The sequence below is a fragment of the Rattus norvegicus genome, chromosome 4 (genome assembly GCF_036323735.1).
Source record: "Rattus norvegicus strain BN/NHsdMcwi chromosome 4, GRCr8, whole genome shotgun sequence".
Taxonomy (NCBI): Eukaryota; Metazoa; Chordata; class Mammalia; order Rodentia; family Muridae; genus Rattus; species Rattus norvegicus.
The window spans coordinates 165,395,364-165,420,340 of NC_086022.1; the positions used below are offsets into that span (position 1 = coordinate 165,395,364).

The 24,977-nt window shown below is 37.3% G+C and overlaps 1 protein-coding gene and 1 pseudogene across 7 annotated transcripts in view; both read right to left on the reverse strand.

Annotated features, from left to right (window-relative positions):
- Ly49si2 (immunoreceptor Ly49si2) overlaps positions 1-15,228 on the reverse strand; it is a 52,500-nt gene extending 37,272 nt beyond the window's left edge. For 2 of the 7 annotated variants that reach the window (XR_010065685.1, XM_063286444.1), the window contains exons 1-2: positions 3,638-3,853; positions 1,795-1,961 (exon numbers count right to left, since the gene is read on the reverse strand). Coding sequence is in view for 6 of the 7 variants with exons in the window: in XM_063286444.1 (XP_063142514.1) it covers positions 1,795-1,906 (112 nt within the window). In the remaining variant the exon portion in view is untranslated. Of the gene's footprint in view, positions 1-1,794; positions 1,962-3,637; positions 4,319-15,089 lie in introns of those variants that run through there. The other 5 variants (XM_017592758.3, XM_017592759.3, XM_008763406.4 and 2 more) reach the window with 5 other exon arrangements.
- Positions 14,381-24,977, reverse strand: part of Ly49si4-ps1 (immunoreceptor Ly49si4, pseudogene 1) — a 60,393-nt pseudogene continuing 49,796 nt past the window's right edge.

The window sequence follows — 24,977 nt, forward strand, 5'->3', positions numbered from 1 at the left end:
CCTCACCCATTTCTGTAGAACCAAAAGTGCATTCAAGAGATGGCATTGGTGGCATAGGTACATTGCAAGTACAAGATAACAAACTAGACCATAGGATCCACCAAGAAAGATAACTGAAGATGGAGAGGAATGAAAGATGGATGGATGTTCTTGAGAACTGTTACAGAACCACAGCCAGTATGGAATTGATCTGCATAAATCCTGGAAAGGGCCTATACTTGAACTATTTCTTTTTCCATGTAAGTTTGATTTTGCTCTATATAATACTAAATATTCTTCAGTATCTAAGGTATTTGGAATCTGAAACTTATGCTTCTACGATCTCGGCTTGGAACACAGCCATGACAGTATGTATACAACAACTAAAAAAGAAATAGAGAAGAAAAGAAAAAGTGATACTTCTTCATTTTATTAATCCATGATTCTTTGACATTTTCAGGAACTCATAATAGGGTGTAATTATTCCCACACCCCCTAATCCTCTCATCCCCTCTTCCTTCATCTGCAATTTTATTTCCGTTTGGAGACTTCATCCTCTGATGGACAACTGTTGGTGCCTGTTACATTAGATGTTGGGGATATTTATAACAATTAAAACACTTTCCTAGAGGATGAAACTATTATTTATAATGCATAAGGTTCATTTCTGTAGGATTCTGTTTCTCTACAAAGTAGTCTTTTATCAGACTCTGGCTTGTTAGTTTTAAATTTTTCAGTATTTTTCTTTACCTGACCAAATGAAAAACCAAAAATGTCCATATGGTTTATCACATCTTTTTTAATTTTAATTTTTATTGGCGATTTTATGTATTTTCATTTCAGATGTTATCCTCTTTCCAGGTTCCCTCTCTCTCATTCCACATTCCCATTCTATGTGGATACTTTTCCTCCCAACCACCCATTCCAACCTCATCACCCTGGCCATTGCATTACTCTGGAGAAATGTGCCTTCACAGTACCAAGGGCTTCTACTCCTCTTGATGCCAGACAATTCCAGCCTCTCCTACATATACAGCTAAAGCCATGGGTCTCTCCCTGTGTACTCTTGGTTTGTGTTTTAGTCCCTGGAAGATCTGAGGTGGTTGATATTGTTGTTTTTCCTATGGGGTTACAAACCCATTCAACTCCTTCAGTCCTTTCTCTACTTCCTCCATTGGGGTCCCCATGCTCAGTTTGATGATTAGCTGCAAACAGCCTTATCTCCATCATTAAGGCTCTGGCAGGCCCTGTAGGAAACATCCACATCAAGCTCCTCTCAACAAGCTCTTCATGGCATCAGCAATATTGACTGGGTTTGGTAGTTGCATATGGGATTTTTTCCCATGTAGTGTAATCACTCAATGTCCTTTCCTTTGGGCTCTGCTTCACTCTTTTTCGCTTTATTTCCTCCTGTGTGTATTTTGTTCCCCCTTCTAAGAAGGACTGAAACATGCAAATTTCACTCTTTTTCTCACTTCTTGATGCTCAAGATTTCTTTCCCTACATTTTCCCATTGTGGTACTCTCCTCATCTGATTTATTCAGTAACTGACTAAAAGCTAAAGAGTAGAAGTAGTTTGTCATTCTTCCTTTTTTAGTTTTAAAACTTGATTATTTATTTTTTAAATTTTGTTTTAAACAATTTTGTACTTAATTATCCTCCAAAATACTCCCAATTCCCTTCTAGTCTTGTGCAAACCAACCCCAGATAAAGTGGAGCATGATAGTTTTCAATAGAATACAGTAAGGGATTTTTAAACTGTTGAAGGTTTAAAATGCATAAAAGCAATTGATTTTAGACACTAAAATATCTTACCTCTGTGGCCAGCTGCTCTGGCCCTTTGGGTCTCCTCAGGTCTCACTTGGTTCTGCAAATCTGAACATTTTTGAAATCTCACATTTGAGTAAGACACCTCCTGTTCACTCATTTTTGGAGTGATGTATGAAGTTTGTTTTCAGTTAAAGTTGGGCCTTCAATGATTTCTAGAAAAAATGTTGAAATACACATTTTAGGAAAGTACCTAGATCTGGTGGTACAGAGGACTAAGAAAGGGTAGGGTCTGATTGATTTACTTAATGATCCAAACACCATGACATGGAATGACCCTTATTTCCATTACAGGTGATAACTATTTGCAGATTTCTGTTAAATTAGTTTATTTCTAATGGCCCCAACAAATTTTGTTAAGAAATATATAAAGAATTAAAAATTTACTAACTCATTATACTATTGGCACAGCAATGGTTCTAAATATTTAGCCTACAAACATGTTAGGTAAAATAGGCTCCACTGAAAATCATTAAATTTTTTTTAAACAAAGTGTCCAAGTAGACGGGACTCAAGTCATTAGGATTAAATAAAAATGTTGCTTTAAAATTATTTACACATTTCTATAAACACATGAATAGTAAATGTTCTTTCAGTATTTTTATTGATCCATGGATCTTACAGTTTCTCAGTCACTACGTTCAAAATAATATTTGAAAGTTAATACTGCACATAATACAAGATATATAAATATCTTTTGGATTGAATTCTCAATTAACTGAGATGTACATCTTCCCCATCTAGCCACAATCTGCATATTCTTCTCTATGCTTGAACCTGCTTAAAATTCAACCAGAAAGGTTTCTACTGAGAGTAATAATCCAGATCCTGAAAGACAAAACTAAATATTGTGTCTCCTCTGAGGCTCCTAGCTCAAAGTCTTCAGAAATCCTATGCTGCCTTTAGTAACCGCAGGAACAAGAAAAGTAGAAAGGAGATATCACTGAATGGGATGTGGGAGCAAAAGAGAGAGGTAAAGGGGAAACAATTTTAAGTTGTAATTTCAAATCATTCCATGTGCACACCCATCTCACATGTAATATACTCACACATGGTATGATATTGCAAGAGGAAGCTAAATGAAAATAAATTTTGTTACAATGTAGAATACATGAAATAATACCCATGAAGAATACAATCTGATAATAGATATCAATGTACTAGTAAATAGTAAGTATTGGTAACTGACCTTACCTTACATTAATAACTGAGATGTGAGCCAGCAGATAATAAAGACAACATGCTGCACATAATACAACATTCTTCACTTGTTTTTAATTTGCAAAGTTTTCCCAGGTTTTCTACCTTTATTTCTTATTTATGATTAAGAAATAATCATTTCATTAAACAATTCTCTTTCAAAATTGTTGTTTATTATTGTGGAGCTGATTGAACCAAGGTTCATCTGTCCAGAAGACAACTTTACAAAGTTAGTTCTCTCACTCCAACTACATGTGAGTTCCAAGGATCAAACGCAGGTATTAGATCAGGGTTATATAGCAAGTAACTTCACAAACTGATCTATCTTACCTGATTCCTATTGTGATGTTTTTCAGATGGATAAAATATAAACATTTGATGCATTTAAAGAGTAAAGTCCTCCATAGATCTCTCTACCTCTAATTCCTTAGCACACAACAAAATTCACTGCATTCAGTAAAAGAAAATAACCAGTGCAGAATAACAGTTTTCACATGCTGCTAGAGTTAACCTGATCTAACACAACGAACAGGGCTTCCCCATCAATCTCCATTTCATGTCAAGTCATGTGAAATTCTCAATTAAACATTTGATCATTTGATAGAAAAACAATAAAAGCAGGCATTGTTACCTCTGTATCTATACTGAAATGATTCTGTTAAAGGGAACTGATCTCCCAATTGGAGGAAGAGTTGACCTTTCTTCGTCTCTATCCCCAAGAGGCTCCGAGAAGAAAGGCAAAACTAACTTTCCTCAAGTGATACTCAACCTCATGCCTTTATGCCACTCCTCTTGACCAAAGCGAAAAGAGGAAATTGCTTAATGAAAGCTGACTCTGAGAGCAAAGGAAAGAAGCAACTTACTGTGCTAGATGCTGCAAAATAAATGTCTTTAATTTACATTCGAAGACTGAGAAGATGTAAACTGCAGAGAAAGAAAAACCAGTGTCCTTAGCAAAACAATTAGGAAAAAAGGAACTGAAGCTGTTCTGTGCCTAGATTTCAAATGGGCTGTTTTGTCTTATGCTACTACTTTTAAAGTTACTTCTTCATTTTGAATTTTGCTAATAGCAGCTTAAAGTATAGATTAGGAGTGCCATTAAAACTCTCATGTTTCCACTGGTAATGACTTTCTTTACACTCTTCTAGCTTTTTAAACATAGAAATTTACTGTGAACATTGTCATTCCACATGGAATGATTTAACTGCTGATATGTTCATGGTGATGGGAAATCAAATCTAAGACAATGAGCATGCTCATTATGTACTCTTTTCCTGAAATACAATTTGTTCTTGTAGGCTTTTTTTGTTGGATTTTTTATTGTTGTTATTTTGATATACTTGCTATATCTTACTATGTACACAGGCTAATCTCATACTCATAGACCTCTGTTCTCACTCTTTTTTCTCTTAGAATTATAGCAGTATACCACTACACCAATTTATGCCATGTTTTTGTTAGATATTTTCTAATAAATAATAAGCAGTTCTGCATTTTATAAATATTGCTCCCAATCAATTATATACACTATAAACTAAATAGGTAATCCATGGATGCTGAACATCCTAATTGTTTTATAGTGTTTTTTGCTGTTAATTTATGAATTTCATGGGATATACTTTAGAATATAATTAAAAAAGTCATTTTATGCATGAAGCTATAGAATTTTAGATAATACACCTTTATGAAACTCTAATATCTATCATCCACTTAATTTATAGTCTATGACTTTGCATGAACAAATTCACAATTAATTTTTTTTAGGTATGAGATTAGGTAACTTTTCCTTGTTCGAGTTTTGCTCATGGGTTGTGATGAGAATTCTTGGAAACAAGCTGTTTCAGTAAAGACTTTTTTAAACAACAGAGATGTAGGGACTGGGTAATGGTGTGTGTCTAGCCTTTAGACTCCAGAAGCTTCTCTAAGACACAAAAGCAGTTAAATTTTCTACCTTGTAATACCCCAAAGTGCAGGTGTTTAAAGGTCAGGACAAGGAAGGTATATGAGCAAAAGTGAGAAGCTGTCACATCTACATCCCTGAGCCATTGCTGCTCTAGAAAACCCACATCACCCCGTCAATTCTGAAAGGTTTATGGCATACTGCCCAAAGAATTCGTATTGGCACTAAGACCTTATTGCTTTCTCTTTTTTTTTTTTTTTTTTTTTTTTGGTTCTTTTTTTTGGAGCTGGGGACCGAACCCAGGGCCTTGCGCTTCCTAGGTAAGCGCTCTACCACTGAGCTAAATCCCCAGCCCCATTGCTTTCTTATCTCTGCTGAGGAGGTGCTGTTTTTAACATGAGGCTAAATACATACACAGGGCATACTACTTTTTGTTCTCTCTACATTGCGTACCTCATCTAAATTCATACAAAATACCATGGGAAAGAACCAAAGAACTGTTTGTTCATTACTGTGACCAAAGTATAAACAGGAAATGGGGTACCTACCAGTGCACTCGATGAAAGGAAGAAGGTTGTTAACAGAAACTGAACACAGGGTGGGAAGATTTTGGTTTTTGTTTGCTTGTTTGTATGTCAGAGTCAGGAGGATGCCCATAACTGTAAAGCAAAAGAGCAGCCGCTTCCTCTAAGTTCTGTATAGTTGAGCTCTCAATTTATAGAAGAATGTAAACTGTTAAGGGACACAATTAGCATTGAAGATATAGGACAGCAGAAGGAATGGAACTGACTGACACTCCCGTATTGTTTCTTTGATCAAGGTTCACCATAAAATAGGAAGTACATAACTTCACATGAGCAAGTAATAAAACAGAGAAGTGAAAAAACATGAAGAAATTTTTGTTTTCTTGAGTTTTACTTTCTAAATTATTTTTGTGGAAAAAACAACAACAGTACCAACAGTACACACACACACACACACACACACACACACACACAAACACAAACACACTTAGAGAGGTGTGTGTTTGTGTGTGTGTGTGTGTGTGTGTGTGTGTGAATTCATGGATGATTTGCTGTAAAAGCCTTTAGTTGTGAAACCACAACTGTCCATACCTTTAGGTTGAGACAGACAAAATCCTAGTCCCACATTCAAACCTTCCAGTCAGAACCTTAGACCTCAGTGCCATCATTGCACAGCTGCAAGCTGCTAATCCTGTCCCATGCTAAGGTAAGAGACACTTGGAATAGTCACCAGCCAGAGGAAAGGATGGGCTGATCACTGCAACATTGGGAGGACTAGCTTATCCTGGCCAGTGTCTCTCCACTTCATGCTGTCTTTCAAAGTGGAACTTTTACCACATGAAATATGGTAAACTTCACAGGTCTTAAGAAAACCCCCAAAAGCTCTATTTTGAGATTTCCTGTGCGTATGTTCAACCTGTGCATTTATAATGGCAGTTATTTTACCACTCTGCCTCCTCTGCCTACCCACATAGTCCTAGTTGGGCTCAAGCACTGAGAGGAAATGAAGAAGATTATTCAGGAATGGAGTAAGCATGATAAAGGGTCCAGATAGATTTTATTGTGTATAACTGAGCTGTTCAATACAAAGGGACGCAATTGACTCTTGGAGAAGAGAGTTAGGCAACAATGTATAAGACCTTTGCCTCTTCAGTCCCTGTTTTCTCACTGTGTCATATTTCAGAGTAAGCACTCTAATCTAGTTTCACTGCATCCTCTGTGGAGTCTTCAGGCTCAGTTCATGTTCCTTAAAGCACTCATTCTTTTAAGTTTTTTTTTTTTTTCTATTTCGTGGTGTGTAGTCTCATACAGTTCAGGATGGCTCAGATTTACTATGTATGTGACACAGCTCTGAAACTATATGTATCTGTGTGATCTGGATTTACAATGTGATCTGCCATATCCAGCCTTTTTATCATTTTTTTTTTACTTTTGATTCTGTAATTTTTTTCTTATTTTGATGAGAAGTATTATCTAATAAGCCCAGGGATCTTACGATTAAAACAGGCAAAACTATCTGTGGATCCATTTATAGCTTAGCCCTTTGTAAGAGACAGTTGCCTCTCACTTTAAGTAATATGTAGGTGTGTAATAGGAAAAGTTTCAAATAATCTCAGCTATCACACATAATCCTGACAATAATGTGGAGTAGCCATATTGATAATGGTTAGACTTCTACAGAAACAAGTTCCGATTCAGAGACTCCACATTTAACATCTCAGTGATTTTCTTTTCTTTTCTTTCTTTTCTTTCTTTCTTTCTTTCTTTCTTTCTTTCTTTCTTTCTTTCTTCCTTCCTTCCTTCCTTTCTTTCTTTCTTTCTTTCTTTCTAGCTTGCTTGCTTGCTTGCTTGCTTTTTGTCTAAGGACATTTTTTAATAGTCTATTTCACTTCAATTCACCACACATTGGAATAAGCTGATGTTAGAGCTAGCATTTCTAGCTAGCTTCCATCATAGGTAAAGAAATAGCTGCTCTCCAGAATACTAGAGGTTTTTCTACCTAGGGATCCAGCTTTTTGGACTGAAAAAAAACCACTGGATTATCAGCATCCCAAATATGAGGATAACATTGTGAGAGACACTCACAGACAATTAGAGAAACTAGTAAATTTAATCCAAATTAAGTACACATGATATTAAAATCCTAGAAGTGAACACTTAAGGGTGGATACAAAGGGGTTGGGCAGGGGGGAGGTACAAGATTTGGAACAGTTAGAGGGTGTACCAGGAGGGGAATAATGTAAGGAGTGTAAAAATAAATAATTACAAAAGAATACTATAATCAAAATGCTGCATGTAAATTTAGAATAAAAATAAATCAATATATAATAAGTAGAAAAAAATGCAAATAATTTTCTAAGGGCAAAAAGTTTTCCATGATCATGTATAAATGGATCTAAATGGATCAGTAGGATTAACATTATGAAAATATCTATCTTATCTAATAGAATCTACAATTTCTGTACAGTCCCCATTAAATTCCAACACAGATATGGACATTTTATTTGGAAAAACAAAACGAAACCAGATAGAGAAAACAATAATCAATAATAAAACAAATTCTGAAGGAATAAGCTTACCCGGACTCAAGCTGTTCTACAGAACAATAGAGAAAGAAATTGCATGGTATTGGTACAGAGACAGAGAGGTAGATCAATAAAATAGAATTGAAGACACAGAAATAAACCCACACACATATGGAAACTTGACCTTAGACAAAGAAGCTTAAACCATAGAGTAGACAAAAGAGAGCATCTTCAACAAATGATGATAGTTTAACTGGCACTTTGTATTTAAAAGAATGAAAATTGATCCATATTTATCAGCTTCTACAAAGCTCTAGTTCATGTGAATCAAGGATCACCTCATAAAACTAGATACACTAAATCCAATAGAAGATAAAATGGGAAAGAACCTCAAACACCTCGAAACAGGAATATTTCTTGAAGAGAACACCGATGGCATAGGCTCTATGATTAACAACTGGCAAATGGTACCTCAGGAAACCAAACACTTCTATAAGGCAAAGGCCACTGTCAATAGGACAAAATGGCAACCTAGCGATTGGGAAAAGATCTTCACCAAACCTACTTCTGATAGAGGGCTAATATCCAAAATTTACAAAGAACACAAGAAGGTATACTCCAGAAAACCAAAAACTCAATTAGAAATTGGGGTACAGAGCTAAACAAAGCATTCACAACAGAAGAATTTTGAATGGCCAAAAAGTGCTTAAAGAAATATTTAAAGCCTTTTTCATCAGAGAAATGCAAATTTAAACAACCCTGACATTCAACCTTATTCCAACTAGAATGGCTAAGATCAAAAACTTCAGTGACATACTGGCATATACTGTTTAGGGTGTGGAACACTCCATCATTGCTAGTGGTATGACAAACTGGTACTACCACTCTGAAAAACAGTGTGACAGTTTCTCAGAATTGGAAATAGTTTTACCTGAAGAAACAGTTATAGCCCTCCTGGACATATGCAAAATATTCTCCAACCTACCATAAAGACACATGCTCAAATATGTTCATAGCAGCTTTATTGGTAATAGCCAGAACCTGGAAACAACCCAGAAGTCACTCAACTGACAAATAGATACAAAATATGTGGTTCATTTACATAATAGAAATTATTCAGCTATTAAAAAGAGGACATCCTGAAATTTGCAGGCAAATGAATGGAACTAGAAATGTCATCTGAGTAAAGTAACTAAGACAAAAAATGACATGCATGGTATGTACTCACTGATAAGTGGATATTAGCCAAAAATACAAAAGTCCCGTGATATAACTCACAGACCATAGCAGGATAAACAAGAAGGAAGACCCAAGTAAAGATGCTTGAATTCTATTTAGAAGGGAGAGCAAGGAGTCATAGGAGGCAGAGGGAGTGAGGAGGGAGTTGATGGGGAGGGAAGAGTTTGGGATAATGAAGGCAATATCACAAAGTTTGGAGACAGAAGAGAAAGTCAGAGGCCAGGAGATTGAATGGAAAAATGAACCACCCTGGGCATGTTTTGAGTTAGAGCCCTGGGATGTGAGAGGCTCTCAGGACTCAATGTGGATGACCTTAGCTGAAATGCCCAACCATATGTATAGGGAACTTGAAGAGACCATTTCCAGTCAATAGACAGGGCCTCCAGTCCAGAAATGGGCCACAAAACTATCTTTAAATTTTCTTACTCAGCTCTTGCTCTTACTCTTGTCCCCTCTTCTCTGTCCCTTTTCTCCCCACCCCCCTTTTCCGCCAACATGCCTGTGGTCAGCCTTTCCTCTCTTCATCTACTCTTCTCTCATTAAACGTTTCCACGTGGGAAAAAAAAAAAGGAAAAAATTTTCTTACTCAGATTTTTTCTGTCTAAAAGGAATGCATGGACAAAAATGAAGTAGAATATGAAGGAAAGGACATCCAGTGACCACCCAACTTTTGATCTATTCTATATGCAGGAAAAAAACCCAGACACTATTACTGATAATATGTTATTGTCACAGAAGCCTAGCCTAACTGTCCTCAGAGAGGCTCAACCAATAGCTGACTGAGATAGATGCAGATACTTATACCCCAGCATTGGACTGAGATCAAAGACCCCTAAGGAAGAGTTAGGGAAGGATAGAAGGATCTGAAAGGGATGGCATCCCAAAGGAAGAACAACAGTATCAACTAACTTGGACTTCTTAGAGTTTCCAGAGATTGAGTCACCAACAAAGGAGCATACATGGGCTGGTTCATAGCCTCCAGGGAACATACGTATCAGAGGACTGCCTTGTCTAGCCTCCGTGGGAGTATATGTGTCTAATTATGAAGAGAATTGATGCACCAGGGAAGAGGAATGTTTGGGGGTGTGAAGTGGGCATGTGGGTTTTCGTGAAGCGGAGCATGCTCTCAGAGGCAAGTAGCAGTGGTATGGTGAAAAACTCTGAGTGGTGGATTCAGAACAGAGGCAACATTTGGAGTATAAATAAAATAATTTAATAAGAAAACAAATAAAAAAATGAGGAAAGCCATGTAAAATGAGAAAATAGACTTTGTCCACAAGTTTCACAACCCCTGCACCAGTGTGAAAGGTTGAGGAAACCCACAGTTAGATTGGGTCATAGCCAATGCATTATCATTCCCCTTTGATAATATAGGATAATGCAATCAAATAAGTGTTTGGAAAAACCGAGGCTGAAGAAACTTCTGTAAAGGAAATAAAGCATCTCATGATAAAAAATTGTTGTCTTTTTGTAGGAAAGGAAGAACCAAAACAGGTCTCATTTATTCCTGTGTCTGTTTTCTGCTTCCCTGTCCTCCAGCCTTTCATTTCTTCCATGTTCAAGTTTAAGTGATTTCCCGGTAGTAACTCATTTATGTCAAATCCAATGTAAGTTTCATAAGTTATTTTAATGAAAACTTCATAGTCCCTGGATTCATGAAACGATTTGTGAATGTGTTTCTTAGACAAGCCTTAATATAGAGCCAAAGATGGTCTTGAACTCACATTTCCCCAGCCCCAGACTCCTCAATTTACATTGATTAAATAAGTCTAACACTTCATGGAATAATCAAAGGCAATTCAGAATACCACAAAATCCTAAGTGATCTCTTTTCTGTACTTATAAACTGGAAGTGCCAGAACTTGCATATGAGAGAGAGGATATTTGGAAATGTGTAATGTGTCTTACATATGATGTCAGAGTGGGAGCTCTACTAAAATTAGTGCATGTATTTTAAAATACAGGTTTAAACATTGTTTATTGTAGAAACTCAAAAATTATACCATTATGTGACATTAAAATGTATTTTAAGCTATAGTATTTCAAACATGTATTAAATTGGCATATAAACTGTGCATCATGCTCTAAATGGAAAAGGGTTCAAGCTGATTCTGCAACCATTTCTCTAGGAAAAACACAAACTACATATTAGGAGAGATTTCTTCAGCAACAAATAGAATTTGGACATTATCAGAATCTTGGCCACTTATATTCTTTTGAATACTCATTTCTAAATATAAATATCTTTATAGAACATAAGAATTTTATGAAGTATATATTATGGACAAAACCAGTGAAGATCACCATGGGTTAGCTCTAACAAACCATTCACTTCCACGGCTTTCATGTATCTTCCATTTTGCACACAGGCACAGAGGTCAATTGCTTTCCCTATTGCCATCCAATTACTCAGCTCAGGCAGCATCACTTCTTGGTGATCAAGAGCAAGCACAACACTATGGCATCTGAGAATGTAAGTGACATTCTAAGAAGATAACTGTCAGTTACAGGATGTGCTGTTCCAAAGGCTGAATCTTTTCATGGAAAATGAGTTTCTGTAATGGACTGTCATTCAGATTCTTGAGAAAATGATAAGATTACTAAGACATAAGTGTCACTTTAGTGACAAGTCTTGTATAATATTCCCTGTGTCATGCCATTAAACCAGAAGCAGGAGGGACACTCTTACTGCACACTTTTGCTCAAAATATAGGAAAACATACACAGCCCTTACTTGCCTGTGACATTTTAATGTCACATAATGGTATAATTTTTGAATTTCTACAATAAACAATGTTTAAACCTGTATTTTAAAATACATGCACTAATTTTAGTAGAGCTCCCACTCTGACATCATATGTAAGACACATTAAACATTTCCAAATATCCTCTCTCTCATTTACATTATCTAAATGTTAGAGATGGAGTCTAAGTATAAAGGAGCAAGTTAGAGCCTATGGTATTATAATAAATAATTAATACTGAGTGATAAGCATATCAATTAAAGTTAAACAGTCCAGATGAATGGTAAGACAGGTTCCTTGTAATAATTCATATTTTTATCATTAGAGTCTTGTTCACTGCATAACTGATATATTTACACAGTTGTGAACACCATATTGAAGCTTCCATCACTGCTCAAGCGCAGATTCTTTTATAACCAGCAGGTCTCTTCTCTGACACCCAGGCAGGAGGAGACCACACATACACACAAACACAAACACACACACACACACACACACACACACACACACACACACACACACACACACACACACAGACATCACATATGATGAAAGGATGGAAAGAGATTCCAAGCAACAAAACCAAGAAACAAGCATACCTAGCTACTTTACTATCTGGTCAAATAAAATTCAAACCAAAACTACTGAGAATCACCAGTAAATGTCATTTCCTACTCATTAAAGAAAAATTTCATTAGGAGAATATCCAATCTAAACATTCTCTGATTCAAAAAAGAATTTGGAAGTGATTCTCCCTATGTGTTTCAATGTTCGTGGCAGCTGATGGTCATTTGAGTGAATGTAGATTTTTAATATATGCCTTTATGATTTCCTGAGTTCCCTCTTGTGCCTGTTATAATGTCTGTCTTTTCATCACTGATTTTGTAAACTTGTATCCTCTCAGTTTCCTTTGGTTACTATAGCCAAAATTTTGTTAATCTTGTTAATATTTTCAATGAGCCATCTCTAGGACATGTCCCACATCTACAGTAGCTTACAACACAACTTGAATTGATAGGTTTCAAAAAAAAGCAAGAGAAAAGTAGACAGAGAAGAGAGACTTGAGTGTGTAGGGAGATAGGAACAAGTATGTAGTCAGATGAAAGGAAATGAATATGATTGAAATACATGGTATGACATTATTAAATAACTATTAAAAAAATTGTTTTAAAAAGAAGTTCTAGGTTAATGTTAAAATCTGACTTAGCAAAAGAAGGCAGATACTATGCTGTCATAGAAATAGAACTAATTTACAGTGTAAGAGCACAGAGAGGGGTAAGAAAGGATTTTGAGAGGAGAAGGAAATTCTCTGTTTGGATTTGATACAGGATAAGAAGTTTACTTATTGATCAAGGACCATGTTTTTCAGCTGGGTATGGTGCCATATTTTTTTTATCCCAGCATAAGGGAGGCAAAGGCACATCTCCATGAGTTTGAGAACAGCCTTGCCTATATAGCAAGATCCAAGGTGTGTGTGTGTGTGTGTGTGTGTGTGTGTGTGTGTGTGTGTGTGTGTGTTCTATACATTTCTCATGACCTGAAGTTGGTTTATTATGTTACATACACAGTCTGCCTCCAGAACATAATTTTCAAAATATAAAAGTAAAAAGTTTAAAACCATATGCACGCATTTATCTCAGCCTTCTTGAGGCAGAGGCAAAGGAATCTCTGAGTTCTAAGTCTTCCTGTTGAGAGAGAGAGAGAGAAAGAGAGAGAGAGAGACAGACAGACAGACAGACAGACTCAGGGTAGCCCACAGGGAAGCTCTCTTCGAACAAACAAAAGAAAAACAAACAAACAAACAAGAATCACCACCAAAAATTAAACACCTAGAAACATAAAATATATTAACGACAGTGGGACACTAAAATGATACCATTACTCAATGAGCAAGATCATGAACATGGATAAAATACCTAGAGTGACATTATCCAGTCTGTGGATAGGTACACACATCCTAGATTAGAACAAGATACTCTTACTAATCCTGAGATTAGTCATTTGTGTGTACTTATATAATACAAAGTGTTGCCCTGGAAAATATTGAGGAACATGCATGTCTTGATTTTATTTGGTTTGTTTGGTACTATGGTGTAAGTTCTCCCTTTATTTATTTTTCAGCAATCACTTCATAGCTTCATAAATGCCAAGGTCACAGTGTAAGCCACTACATCTCACCAACTTCAATTATTACCATCATTTCTACAAGGCCACAACTCATGATAGATGGATTAAAGTAGGTGGGTGGAACAACTGATGCCTTAGATAAAATATATTCAGCAGTTCCTTGAACCATGCTTGCAGATGTTCACCAAACTTCAAATTATATTTTATCTCCAAAAGAAATGTTTATAACAACTAGAAAGACTTCTAGATGAAAAAATTCAAATCCAAACCAAATAGTATCAACTAACATATAAAAAACCAAAACCTACAACCACATTCTATGTCATAATTATACTGTATTTTTAAATTTATTTATTTACTTTATAGATCCCAATATCAGCATGTCCTCTATGCCCAGAAACTCCTCACAAAGAACCTTCCCCCATTCCATTCTCTCCTTTTCTTCTCAGATCCCCTCCTTATCCTTTGCACAAAAGTCAAAGGTGGGTTTCTTAAATGAACATTGACAATTATACCAAGAAGATTTTCAGTTTTTTGTTGGTTTGTTTGTTTGAGGGAGTGGGGTCAAGAAATTTTTTGTTTTTATTTTTATGTTTTGTTTTCCAACAGGGTCTCATGTAATCTGAACTGTCCTCAAATTCAGCGTGTAGCTGTAGATGACCCTTTACTCTTGATACACCAGGCCAATTTCAATTAACAGGATTTATTCTAATCATAATGAAATACTCAGGTTGGTTTTTGGGATTTGATCTAATTCTGTTTGAGTTTAAGAAATCAGAAAGAGCAGAGTCCTGGAGACTTTGAAGCAAACCATGTCCGTGCACCAGAGAAAATGTGTCCTGTCTTCACCAGGATGGAAGAAGCCTCTGCTCTGCCATATCAGATTCCAGAGAACATTCCCACACTCTTCCAGCTCATCTCGCTGTTTGCACAGCAGACTAAATCCTGTGAACAAAACACCTGTCTGAAAGCAGTCACACATTATTAGAGGAAACAAATGAGGATCAGCACATTCCATGTTTACCTTTAACTCTTGTTGGAGAGTCAATGAGGGAACTTATCCAGTCTCTTCTGACAAATACATGGGTAACGGTTCATGCACATAGTATTTTCTAGTCTTGTTTGAGATAAGAACATACATCCTCCATACTTTTCATTGTATTTTTTTAGGTTCAAGGAACTAAAGAACAAAAACAACAATTGGCAACTCTTTAATTTTGAAAATTCCCTGAAATAAGTCATGTTTTCAAAATCATATTTGCAAAAGCATATGGAATATAGAATTATTAATAATAAGTTCACCACCAAAATATCTTTTCTCTAAGCTCATAAAAGGAAATTGTCTCCTAATCACACAAAAATTTCCAACTTATTTTAGACACCCAATTTTTTGGTAAACAGGTAAAATTTATTTATTACCAAAGAATTTTTTTATGCTAAACTTCCTTTCACATTAATATTTTTATCAATAAAAATTCTAGAATAATAGTAAAACAGACGTGCTTGACACATAGAAGAAGAACTTATATGTTTATGTTTTAAAGTGCAAGGGGAGGTTTGACATACAATCACATATGAGGGCTTGTATCTTATGTATGGGACCGTTTTCCTTTCTTCCTGCTGACCTCATAATTAATGAAGCTTCATGGAAACATGGTAATCTAATGAACTCCCTGTATGCAACACAACTCTAATTCCTGCAGGATGGTATATTAGAGATCACAACTACCCTTCTATTTAAAAAAATGCAGCTAATAAAATAATATCATAGAAAACAGACATAACTACCAGTAAAACAGAAGGACTATGAGTTCTGGAACAACTTGGCCCATGTAGCAAAACAAGAAATAAAAATGAATTATTTAATAATAAATCATTAGCATTCTCTTGTGTAAACTAAAGGAAATCAGATTGATACTCCACCTGAGTTGTTAGCAGGAAAACTTAGATGGTCAGGGCAGCATTGAAGCTAGTGTTTCCCCTAAGAAACCTAGAGGTGACTAACTAAAGAATGCACTCAAAACTGAGATCCTTAATATTTAAGTCCCTCCAGGTCTACAGGGAAACAATTGTAGTTCCAGTATTTGGAAGATGAAAGTGGAGGATTTAAGATTCAAAGAAAGCCTTTCATACATAGGGAGTTTAGCTTAGTAAGGGTTATAGAGTCTCGTTCAAAGAAGGGGAGAAAGAACATGAAACCCACTGAAACTACATGGGCTGAGATTTCATTTTTATTTCCTTTTTAATTTTTGTCTTTTTTCTTTCTTTTATTGGATATTTTCTATATTTACATTACAAATACTAATCCCTCATTCTGGTTTCCCCTCTGGAAAGTCCCTATCCAATCCTTCCATCCCCTACCTCCATAAGGGTGCCTCTCTACCCACACAACCACTCCCTCCTGCAGACCAGCCCTGGTATTCCTTTGCACTGGAGCATCAAGCCTTCATAGGATCAAGGGCCTCTCCTCCCATTGATGCCCAAAATACGCAGCTGGAGCTATGGGTTGCTCCATGTGTAGCCTTTGGTTGGTAGTATATGCCTGGGAGCTCTGGGATGTCATGCTACTTGAAATTGTTGTTCTTCCTATTGGGTTGCAACCTGCCTTGTCTACCTCATTCTTTTCTTTAACTCCTCCATTGGGAAACCTGTTCGCAGTCCAATGGTTGGCTGTGAGCATCTGCCTCTGTATTTATCTAGCTCTGGCAGAGTCTCTCTCTTTTTTTTTTTTTTTTTTTTTTTTCGGAGCTGGGGACCGAACACAGGGCCTTGCGCTTCCTAGGCAAGCGCTCTAACACTGAGCTAAATCCCCAGCCCCCTGGAAGAGTCTCTTAAGAGAAAACTATATCAGACTCCTTTTAGCATCCACCTCTTGGCATCCCCAGTAGTGACTGGGTTTGGTGAATGTCATCAGGTAAATGTGAATCAAAACAATCCTGAGGTACCACCAAAAGAAAATCAATTAAAAAACGGGATATAGAACTAAACTGATAATGTACAGCAGAGAAATCTCAAATTGCTGAAAGGACCTAAAGAAATGTTCAAAATCCTTAGTGATCACTGAAATGCAAATCAAAATGACCGTGAGATTCCATTTTATATTAGTCAGAATGGATAAGATCAAAACATCAGGGGACAATACATGTTGACTAGGCTGTGGATAAATAGAAACACACCTCCATTCCTAGTAGGATTATAAACTGATACACAAACTCTGGAAGTCAATTTAGAGATTCCTCAGAAAATTGGAAATAGACCTACACAAAGACCAAGAAATAACACTCTTGTGTATGTACACAAAAGATTCCCCACTATACCATGTTCCACTATGTTCATAGCAGCCCTATTTGTATTAGCAAGAATCTGGAAACAACCCAGATGTCCCAGGACAGAAGAATGGATACAGAAACTATGCTACATTTACACAATGGAATACTACTCAGATATTTAGAATAAGGACATCCTGAGAACTGTAGGCAAATGGAACTAGAAAATATCATCCTGAGTGAAGTGACTCAGACCCAAAGAACATGCATGGTATGTTCTCACTGATAAGTGGATATTATCCAAAAATACCCAAACACAGTTCATAAAACTCAAAAATGTTAACAAACTGAAGGGCCCAAGTGAGGACAACTCAGTCCCACTTCAGAGAGAAAAGAACACAACTACAAGAGGAGGAGAGAGGGAGGGACAGGGGATGTATAAGGACGTGGGGTTGGGGGAGAGAAGAACATGATGTGGTATTGGGTGAGAGAAAAGTACTGAAGCGCTGAGGGCCAGCAGAAGAAAGATAACTGGAAAACTCAGGTGTAGAGAGGTTGGGAGAAACTTGTAGAATATTCCAGAGAGCTGGAAAGTGAGAGACTCTCAGGACTCAAGGGGTTACCCTTGATAAAATGCTCTACAGTGTGGAAGGGAACCTATAGTGTTAACCTACCACAGAGAGACAAAGTATCAAGTGAGGCATAAGGTTGCTATACCAAATTCAAAGCTCTGACACTGTCTATAAGAAATTCAGGAATGGAAATGGAGCAGAGCTTGATGAAGTGAAGGTCCAGCATCAGGTCCTAAGTGGCATCCAGCTCAAAGGGAGACCCTAAGACTTGGCACAATTACCTAGGCTATGGGGCGTTCACAAAAGGTGAATTATCATGCCTGCCCTCTAAAAGACCAAAGAAGCTGCTGAAAGACTCAGATGCAGATATGTGCACCCAACCAATGAACTTCAAAGCTGTTTGGTATAACAGGAAGAAAAATGGCCTTTGCCATTTTAAGTCAGATTTCAAAAGAACATTTTTTCCCTTTCCAGTCCATCAACCTATTTGCATGGTGGCCTAAGACCTATGGTTAAAAACTCATGGGACACAATGGAAGTTGTACTAAATGGAAAACTCATAGCTCTGAGTGCCTGCAGAAAGAAACACGAGAGAGCATAAATCCCCAGCTTGACAGCACTCCTAAAATCTCTAGAACAAAAAGAAGCAAACATGCCCAGGAGGAGTAGAAGGCAGGAAATAATCAAACTCAGAGCTGAAATCAACCAAGTAGAAACAAAAAGGACTATACAAAAAATGAACAGACCCAAAAGCTGGTTCTTTGAGAAAATCAACAAGATAGATCAACCCTTATCCAGACTAACCAGAGGATACAGAAAGTGTCTAAATTAACAAAGTCAGAAATGAAAAGGGAGACAGAACAACAGAGCCAGAGGAAATTCAAAAAATCATCAGATCGTACTACAGAAGCCTATATTCAACAAAACTTGAAAATCTGGAGGAAATGGACAATTTCCTAGACAGATACCAGGTACCCAAGTTAAATCAGGAACAAATAAACCATTTAAACAACCCTATAACTCCTAAAGAAATAGAAGCACTCATTAAAAGTATCCTAACCAAAAGGAGTCCAGGTCTAGATGGGTTCAGTGCAGAATTCTATTAGACCTTCATAGAAGACCTCATTCCAACACTATCCAAACTATTCCATGAAATTGAAACAAATGAAGTGCTACCAAATTTCTTCTATGAAGCCACAATTACTCTTATACCTAAACCACACAAAGACCCAACAGAGAAAGGAACTTCAGACCAATTTCCCTTATGAATATTGATGCAAAGATACTCCATAAATTTTTTGCAAACCGAATCCAAGAGCACATCAAAACAAACATCGAACATGATCAAGTAGGCTTCATTCCAGGGATGCAGGGATGGTTTAATATACGGAAAACCATCAACGTAATCCACTATATAAACAAACTGAAAGATAAAAAACGTGATCATTCTATTTGATGCTGAGAAAGCATTTGAAAAAATTCAACACCCCTTCATGATAAAAGTCCTAGAATAGGGATTCCAGGCCCATACCTAAATATAGTAAAAGCCATATACACAAACCAGTAGCCAATATTAAACTAAATGAAGAGAAACTTGAAGCAAACCCACTAAAATCAGGGCTAGACAAGGCTGCACACTCTTTCCCTACTTATTCAATATAGATATCCAAGCCCTGCCAGAGCAATCAGACAACAAATGGAGATCAAAGGGTTACAATTAGGAAAGGAAGAAGTCAAAATATCGCTATTTGCAGATGATATGATTGTACACTTAAGTGATCCCAAAAGTTCCTCCAGAGAACTACTAAACCTGAAAAACATCTTCAGCAAAGTGGCTGGGTATAAAATCATCTTAAAGAAATCAGTAGCCTGGAAAAAATTTCCTGAACAAAACACCAATGGCTTATGCTCTAAGATCAAGAATCGACAAATGGGATCTCATAAAACTGCAAAGCTTCTGTAAGGCAAAGGACACTGTGGTTAGGAGAAAATGGCAACCAACAGATTGGGAAAAGATCTTTACCAATCCTACAACAGATAGAGGCCTTATATCCAAAATATACAAAGAACTCAAGAAGTTAGACCACAGGGAGACAAATAACCGTATTAAAAAATGGGGTTCAGAGCTAAACAAAGAATTCACAGCTGAGGAATGCCGAATGGCCGAGAAACACCTAAAGAAATGTTCAACATCTTTAGTCATAAGGGAAATGCAAATCAAAACAACCCTGAGATTTCACCTCACACAAGTGAGAATGGCTAAGATCAAAAACTCAGGTGACAGCAGATGTTGGCGAGGATGCGGAGAAAGAGGAACACTCCTCCATTGTTGGTGGGATTGCAGACTGGTACAACCATTCTGAAAATCAGTCTGGAGGTTCCTCAGAAAATTGGACATTGAACTGCCTGAGGATCCAGCTATACTTCTCTTGGGCATATACCCAAAAGATGCCCCAACATATAAAAAAGACACGTGCTCCACTCTGTTCATCACAGCCTTATTTATAATAGCCAGAAGCTGGAAAGAACCCAGATGCCCTTCAACAGAGGAATGAATACAGAAAATTGGTACATCTACACAATGGAATATTACTCAGCTATCAAAAACAATGACTTTACGAAATTCCTAGGCAAATGGTCGGAACTGGAAAATATCATCCTGAGTGAGGTAACCCAATCACAGAAAAACACACATGGTATGCACTCATTGATAAGTGGCTCTTAGCCCAAATGCTTGAATTACCCTAGATGCCTAGAACAAACGAAACTCAAGACGGATGATCAAAATGTGAATGCTTCACTCCTTCTTTAAAAGGGGAACAAGAATACCCTTGGCAAGGAATAGAGAGGCAAAGATTAAAACAGACACAGAAGGAACATCCATTCAGAGCCTGCTCAACATGTGGCCCATGCATATACAGCCATTCAATTAGACAAGATGGATGAAGCAAAGAAGTGCAGGCCGACAGGAGTTGGATGTAGATCTCTCCCGAGAGACACAGCCAGAATGTAGCAAACACAGAGGCGTATGCCAGCAGCAAACCACTGAATTGAGAATAGGACCCCCATTGAAGGAATCAAAGAAAGAACAGGAAGAGCTTGAAGTGGCTCGAGACCCCATATGTACAAAAATGCCAAGCAACCAGAGCTTCCAGGGACTAAGCCACTACCTAAAGACTATACATGGACTGACCCTGGACTCTGACCTCATAGGTAGCAATGAATATCCTAGTAAGAGCACCAGTGGAAGGGGAAGCCCTGGGTCCTGGTAAGACTGAACCCCCAGTGAAATAGATTGTTGGGGGGAGGGCGGCAAGGGGGGGAGGATGGGGAGGGGAACACGCATAAAGAAGGGGAGGGGGAAGGGGGATGTTTGCCCGGAAACCGGTAAAGGGAATAACACTCGAAATGTATATAAGAAATACTCAAGTTAATAAAAAAAAAAAAAGAAAGAAAGAAATCAGTAGCCTTCCTCTACGCAAAAGAGAAACAAGCCAAGAAAAATTAGGGAAATGACACCCTTCATAATAGTCCCAAATGATGCAAAATAATTTGGTGTGACTTTAACCAATCAAGTGAAAGATCTATATTAGAAGAACTTCAAGTCTCTGTAGAAGGAAATTGAAGATCTCAGAAAATGGAAAGTTCTCCCATACTCATGGCTTGGCAGGATAAATATAGTACCAGTGGCCATTTTACCAAAATCGATCTATAGATTCAATGCAATCCCCATCAAAAGTCCAACCAAAATCTTCATAGAGTTAGACAGAACAATATGCATATTCATCTGGAATAACACAAAACCCAGGATACCTAAAACTATCCTCAACAATAAAAGGACTTCTGGGGGAATCACTATCCCTGAACTCAAGCAATATTACAAAGCAATAATGATAAAAACTGCATAGTATTTGTATAGAGACAGACAGATAGACCAGTAGAATAGAATTGAAGACCCAGAAATGAACCCACACCCCTATGGGCACTAGAATTTTGATCAAGGGGCCAAAACCATCAAATGGAAAAAAAGATAGCATTTTCAGCAAATAGTGCTGGTTCAACTGGAGGTCAGCATGTAGAAGAATGCAGATGGGTCCACGCTTATCGCCCTGTACAAAGCTTAAGTCCAAGTGGATCAAGGATCTCCACTTCATACCAGGTACACTCAAACTAGTAGAAGAAAAAGTGGGGAAGAATCTCGAACACATGGGGACTGGAGAAAATTTCCTGAACGAACACCAATGGCCTATGCTCTAAGACCAAGAATCGACAAATGGGATTTCATAAAACTACAAAGCTTCTGCAAGGCAAATTACACTGTTGTTAGACACAATGGCAACCAATAGATTGGGAAAAGATCTTTACCAATCGTACAATGGATAGAGGGCTTATATCCAAAATGTACAAAGAACTCAAGAAATTAGACTGCAGGGAGACAAATAACCCTATCAAAAATGGGGTTCAGAGCTAAACAAAGAATTCAGAGCTGTGGAATGACAAATGGCTGAGAAACACCTAAAGAAATGTTCAATATCTTTAGTAATGAAGGAAATGCAAATCTAAATAACCCTGAGATTCCACCTCGCACCAGTGAGAATGGCTAAGAACAAAAACTCAGGTGACAGCAGATGCTGGCAAGGATTTGGAGAAAGAGGAACACTCCTCCATTGTTGGTTGGATTGCAGACTGATACAACCATTCCGGAAATCAGTCTGGAGGTTCCTCAGAAAATTGGACATTGAACTGCCTGAGGACCCAGCTATACCTCTCTTGGGCATATACCCCAAAGATACCCCAACATATAACAAAGACACGTGCTCCACTATGTTCATCGCAGCCTTATTTATAATAGCCAGAAGATGGAAAGAACCCAGATGCCATTCAACAGAGAAATGGATACAGAAAATGTGGTACATCTACACAATGGAATATTACTCAGCTATCAAAATCAATGAATTCATGATATTCCTAGGCAAATGGATGGAACTGGAAAATATCATCCTGAGTGAGGTAACCCAATCACAGAAAAACACACATAGTATGCACTCATTGATAAGTGGATATTATCCCAAATGCTTGAATTACCCTAGATGCAAAGAGCACATGAAACTCAAGAAGGATGACCAAAATGAGAATGTTTCACTCCTTCTTTAAAAGGGGAACAAGAATACCCATGGGAGGGAATACGGAGGCAAAGTGTAGAAAAGAGGCAGAAGGAACACCCATTCAGGGCCTGCCACACATGTGGCCCATAGATATAAAGCCACCAATCTAGATAAGATGGATGAAACAAAGAAGTGCAGGTTGACAGGAACTGGATGTAGATCTCTCCTGAGACAAAGCCAGAATATAGCAAATTCATAGGCGATTACCAGTAGCAAACCTCTGAACTGAGAGCAGGACCCAGGTTGCAGAAATCAGAGAAAAGAATGAAAATGCTTGAAGTGGCTCAAGACCCCATATGAACAACAATGCCAACCAACCAGAGCTTCCAGGGACTAAGCCACTACCAAAGACCATACATGGACTGACCCTGGGCTCCTACAGCATAGGTAGCAATGAATAGCGAAGTAAGAGCACCAGTTGAAGGGGAAGCCCTTGGTCCTGCCAAGATTGAACCCTCAGTGTATGTGATTGTTGGGGGAAGGGCGGTAATGGGGAGAGCATGTGGAGGGGAACAGCCATCTAGAAGGGGAGGGGTAGGAGTTAGGGGTATGTTGGACCAGAAACCGTGAAAGGGAATAAAAATCGAAATGTAAATAAGAAATATCCAAATTAATAAAGGTCTAGGAATAAAATAAAAAGACCTGTGATTAAAACTTTAGGTCACTATGTAGTCCCAAATCATTACAGGAAATTAACAAGAATAACAAAATGTTCCACTTTTATCTTTCCTTCCCTTCTCACACCTATTCCGAGAAAAGTGATTCTCTCTTTGCACAGATATGGAGTGGCTTACCACAGTCATCTTGATCTATATTTGTGACACTGAAAAATACACAGCCTCTTAGATAATAATTCCATTACAGATAAATCAATAGTAGACAAAAATTAAAATGGGCAGTTATTTAAGTTTAAAGCAAATTGATTTAAGCAAAGGTTTTTGAAAATAAGGTTTATTTTCCAAAGTGTACACAATATGGACTTAATCAAAAGTTCATCAATAAAACTGTTAATTTTCACTGAACTCATAAAAAAAAATTTGGGCCTGTAACATTGCCCACAAAAACCGATAGCCTGAGTTCATACTTCACACCCCACAAAGTAGGAGAAAAATAACTTAGACGGTGTATTAAGTTTCACAACTACATTCTTAGGATAACATACTTTCAAATGTAGACTAAAATATATAACCTTGTTATGACACTATGAAAAGTGAGGCACGTCACTCACCTTATCATTTGGGTGGCTAAATTAGGAGGATTTAAACCCAGGTTAGACATGGCTATAGAAAAAGGTCATAATCAAATATTAACTAATAATTAAAACCCCACTTGATGCACAGTCAGGAGCATCAAGCCAACAGGCTTAGGCTTCAGCAGAGCTGTCACTTCAGAGGATCAGCAGAGGCTTATCAAAAGTGAGAAAGACCTGCCACGTGCCCAGGCACTGAATTATAGTTTCCTAAGAAAATAATCAGTCTAGATGCCATGCCTCAGACTGTTTCTAGAGATATTTGCAAAGAAATCCAGTAAATGCCCCAAAGAAAATGGCATCATGAACAGAAGACAACAGAAATAGAGCATTAAATCCACAAGATTGGAGACACTAGAATTATTATTAGCACTTGTAAATAAAGTATAACTGACATCTTTCAAGAAATTAAAGATAGGCTAGGCATGCATGCCTGTATTCCCAATACCTGACAGAACTAAGAGGACCACGAGTTCAAGGAATGCCTGAATCTTGAGATGATTCCTTATTTCAAAATATGAACAAAAATAACAAAAAATTCCATTTATTTTATGTTATATAGAAAGCTACTTAACATATATCTACATAGAAAAATTCGTAAAGAATAAATAATATTGAGGTGATTTCTGAAAATTTGTACTTCTAAAAAATCAGCAACCA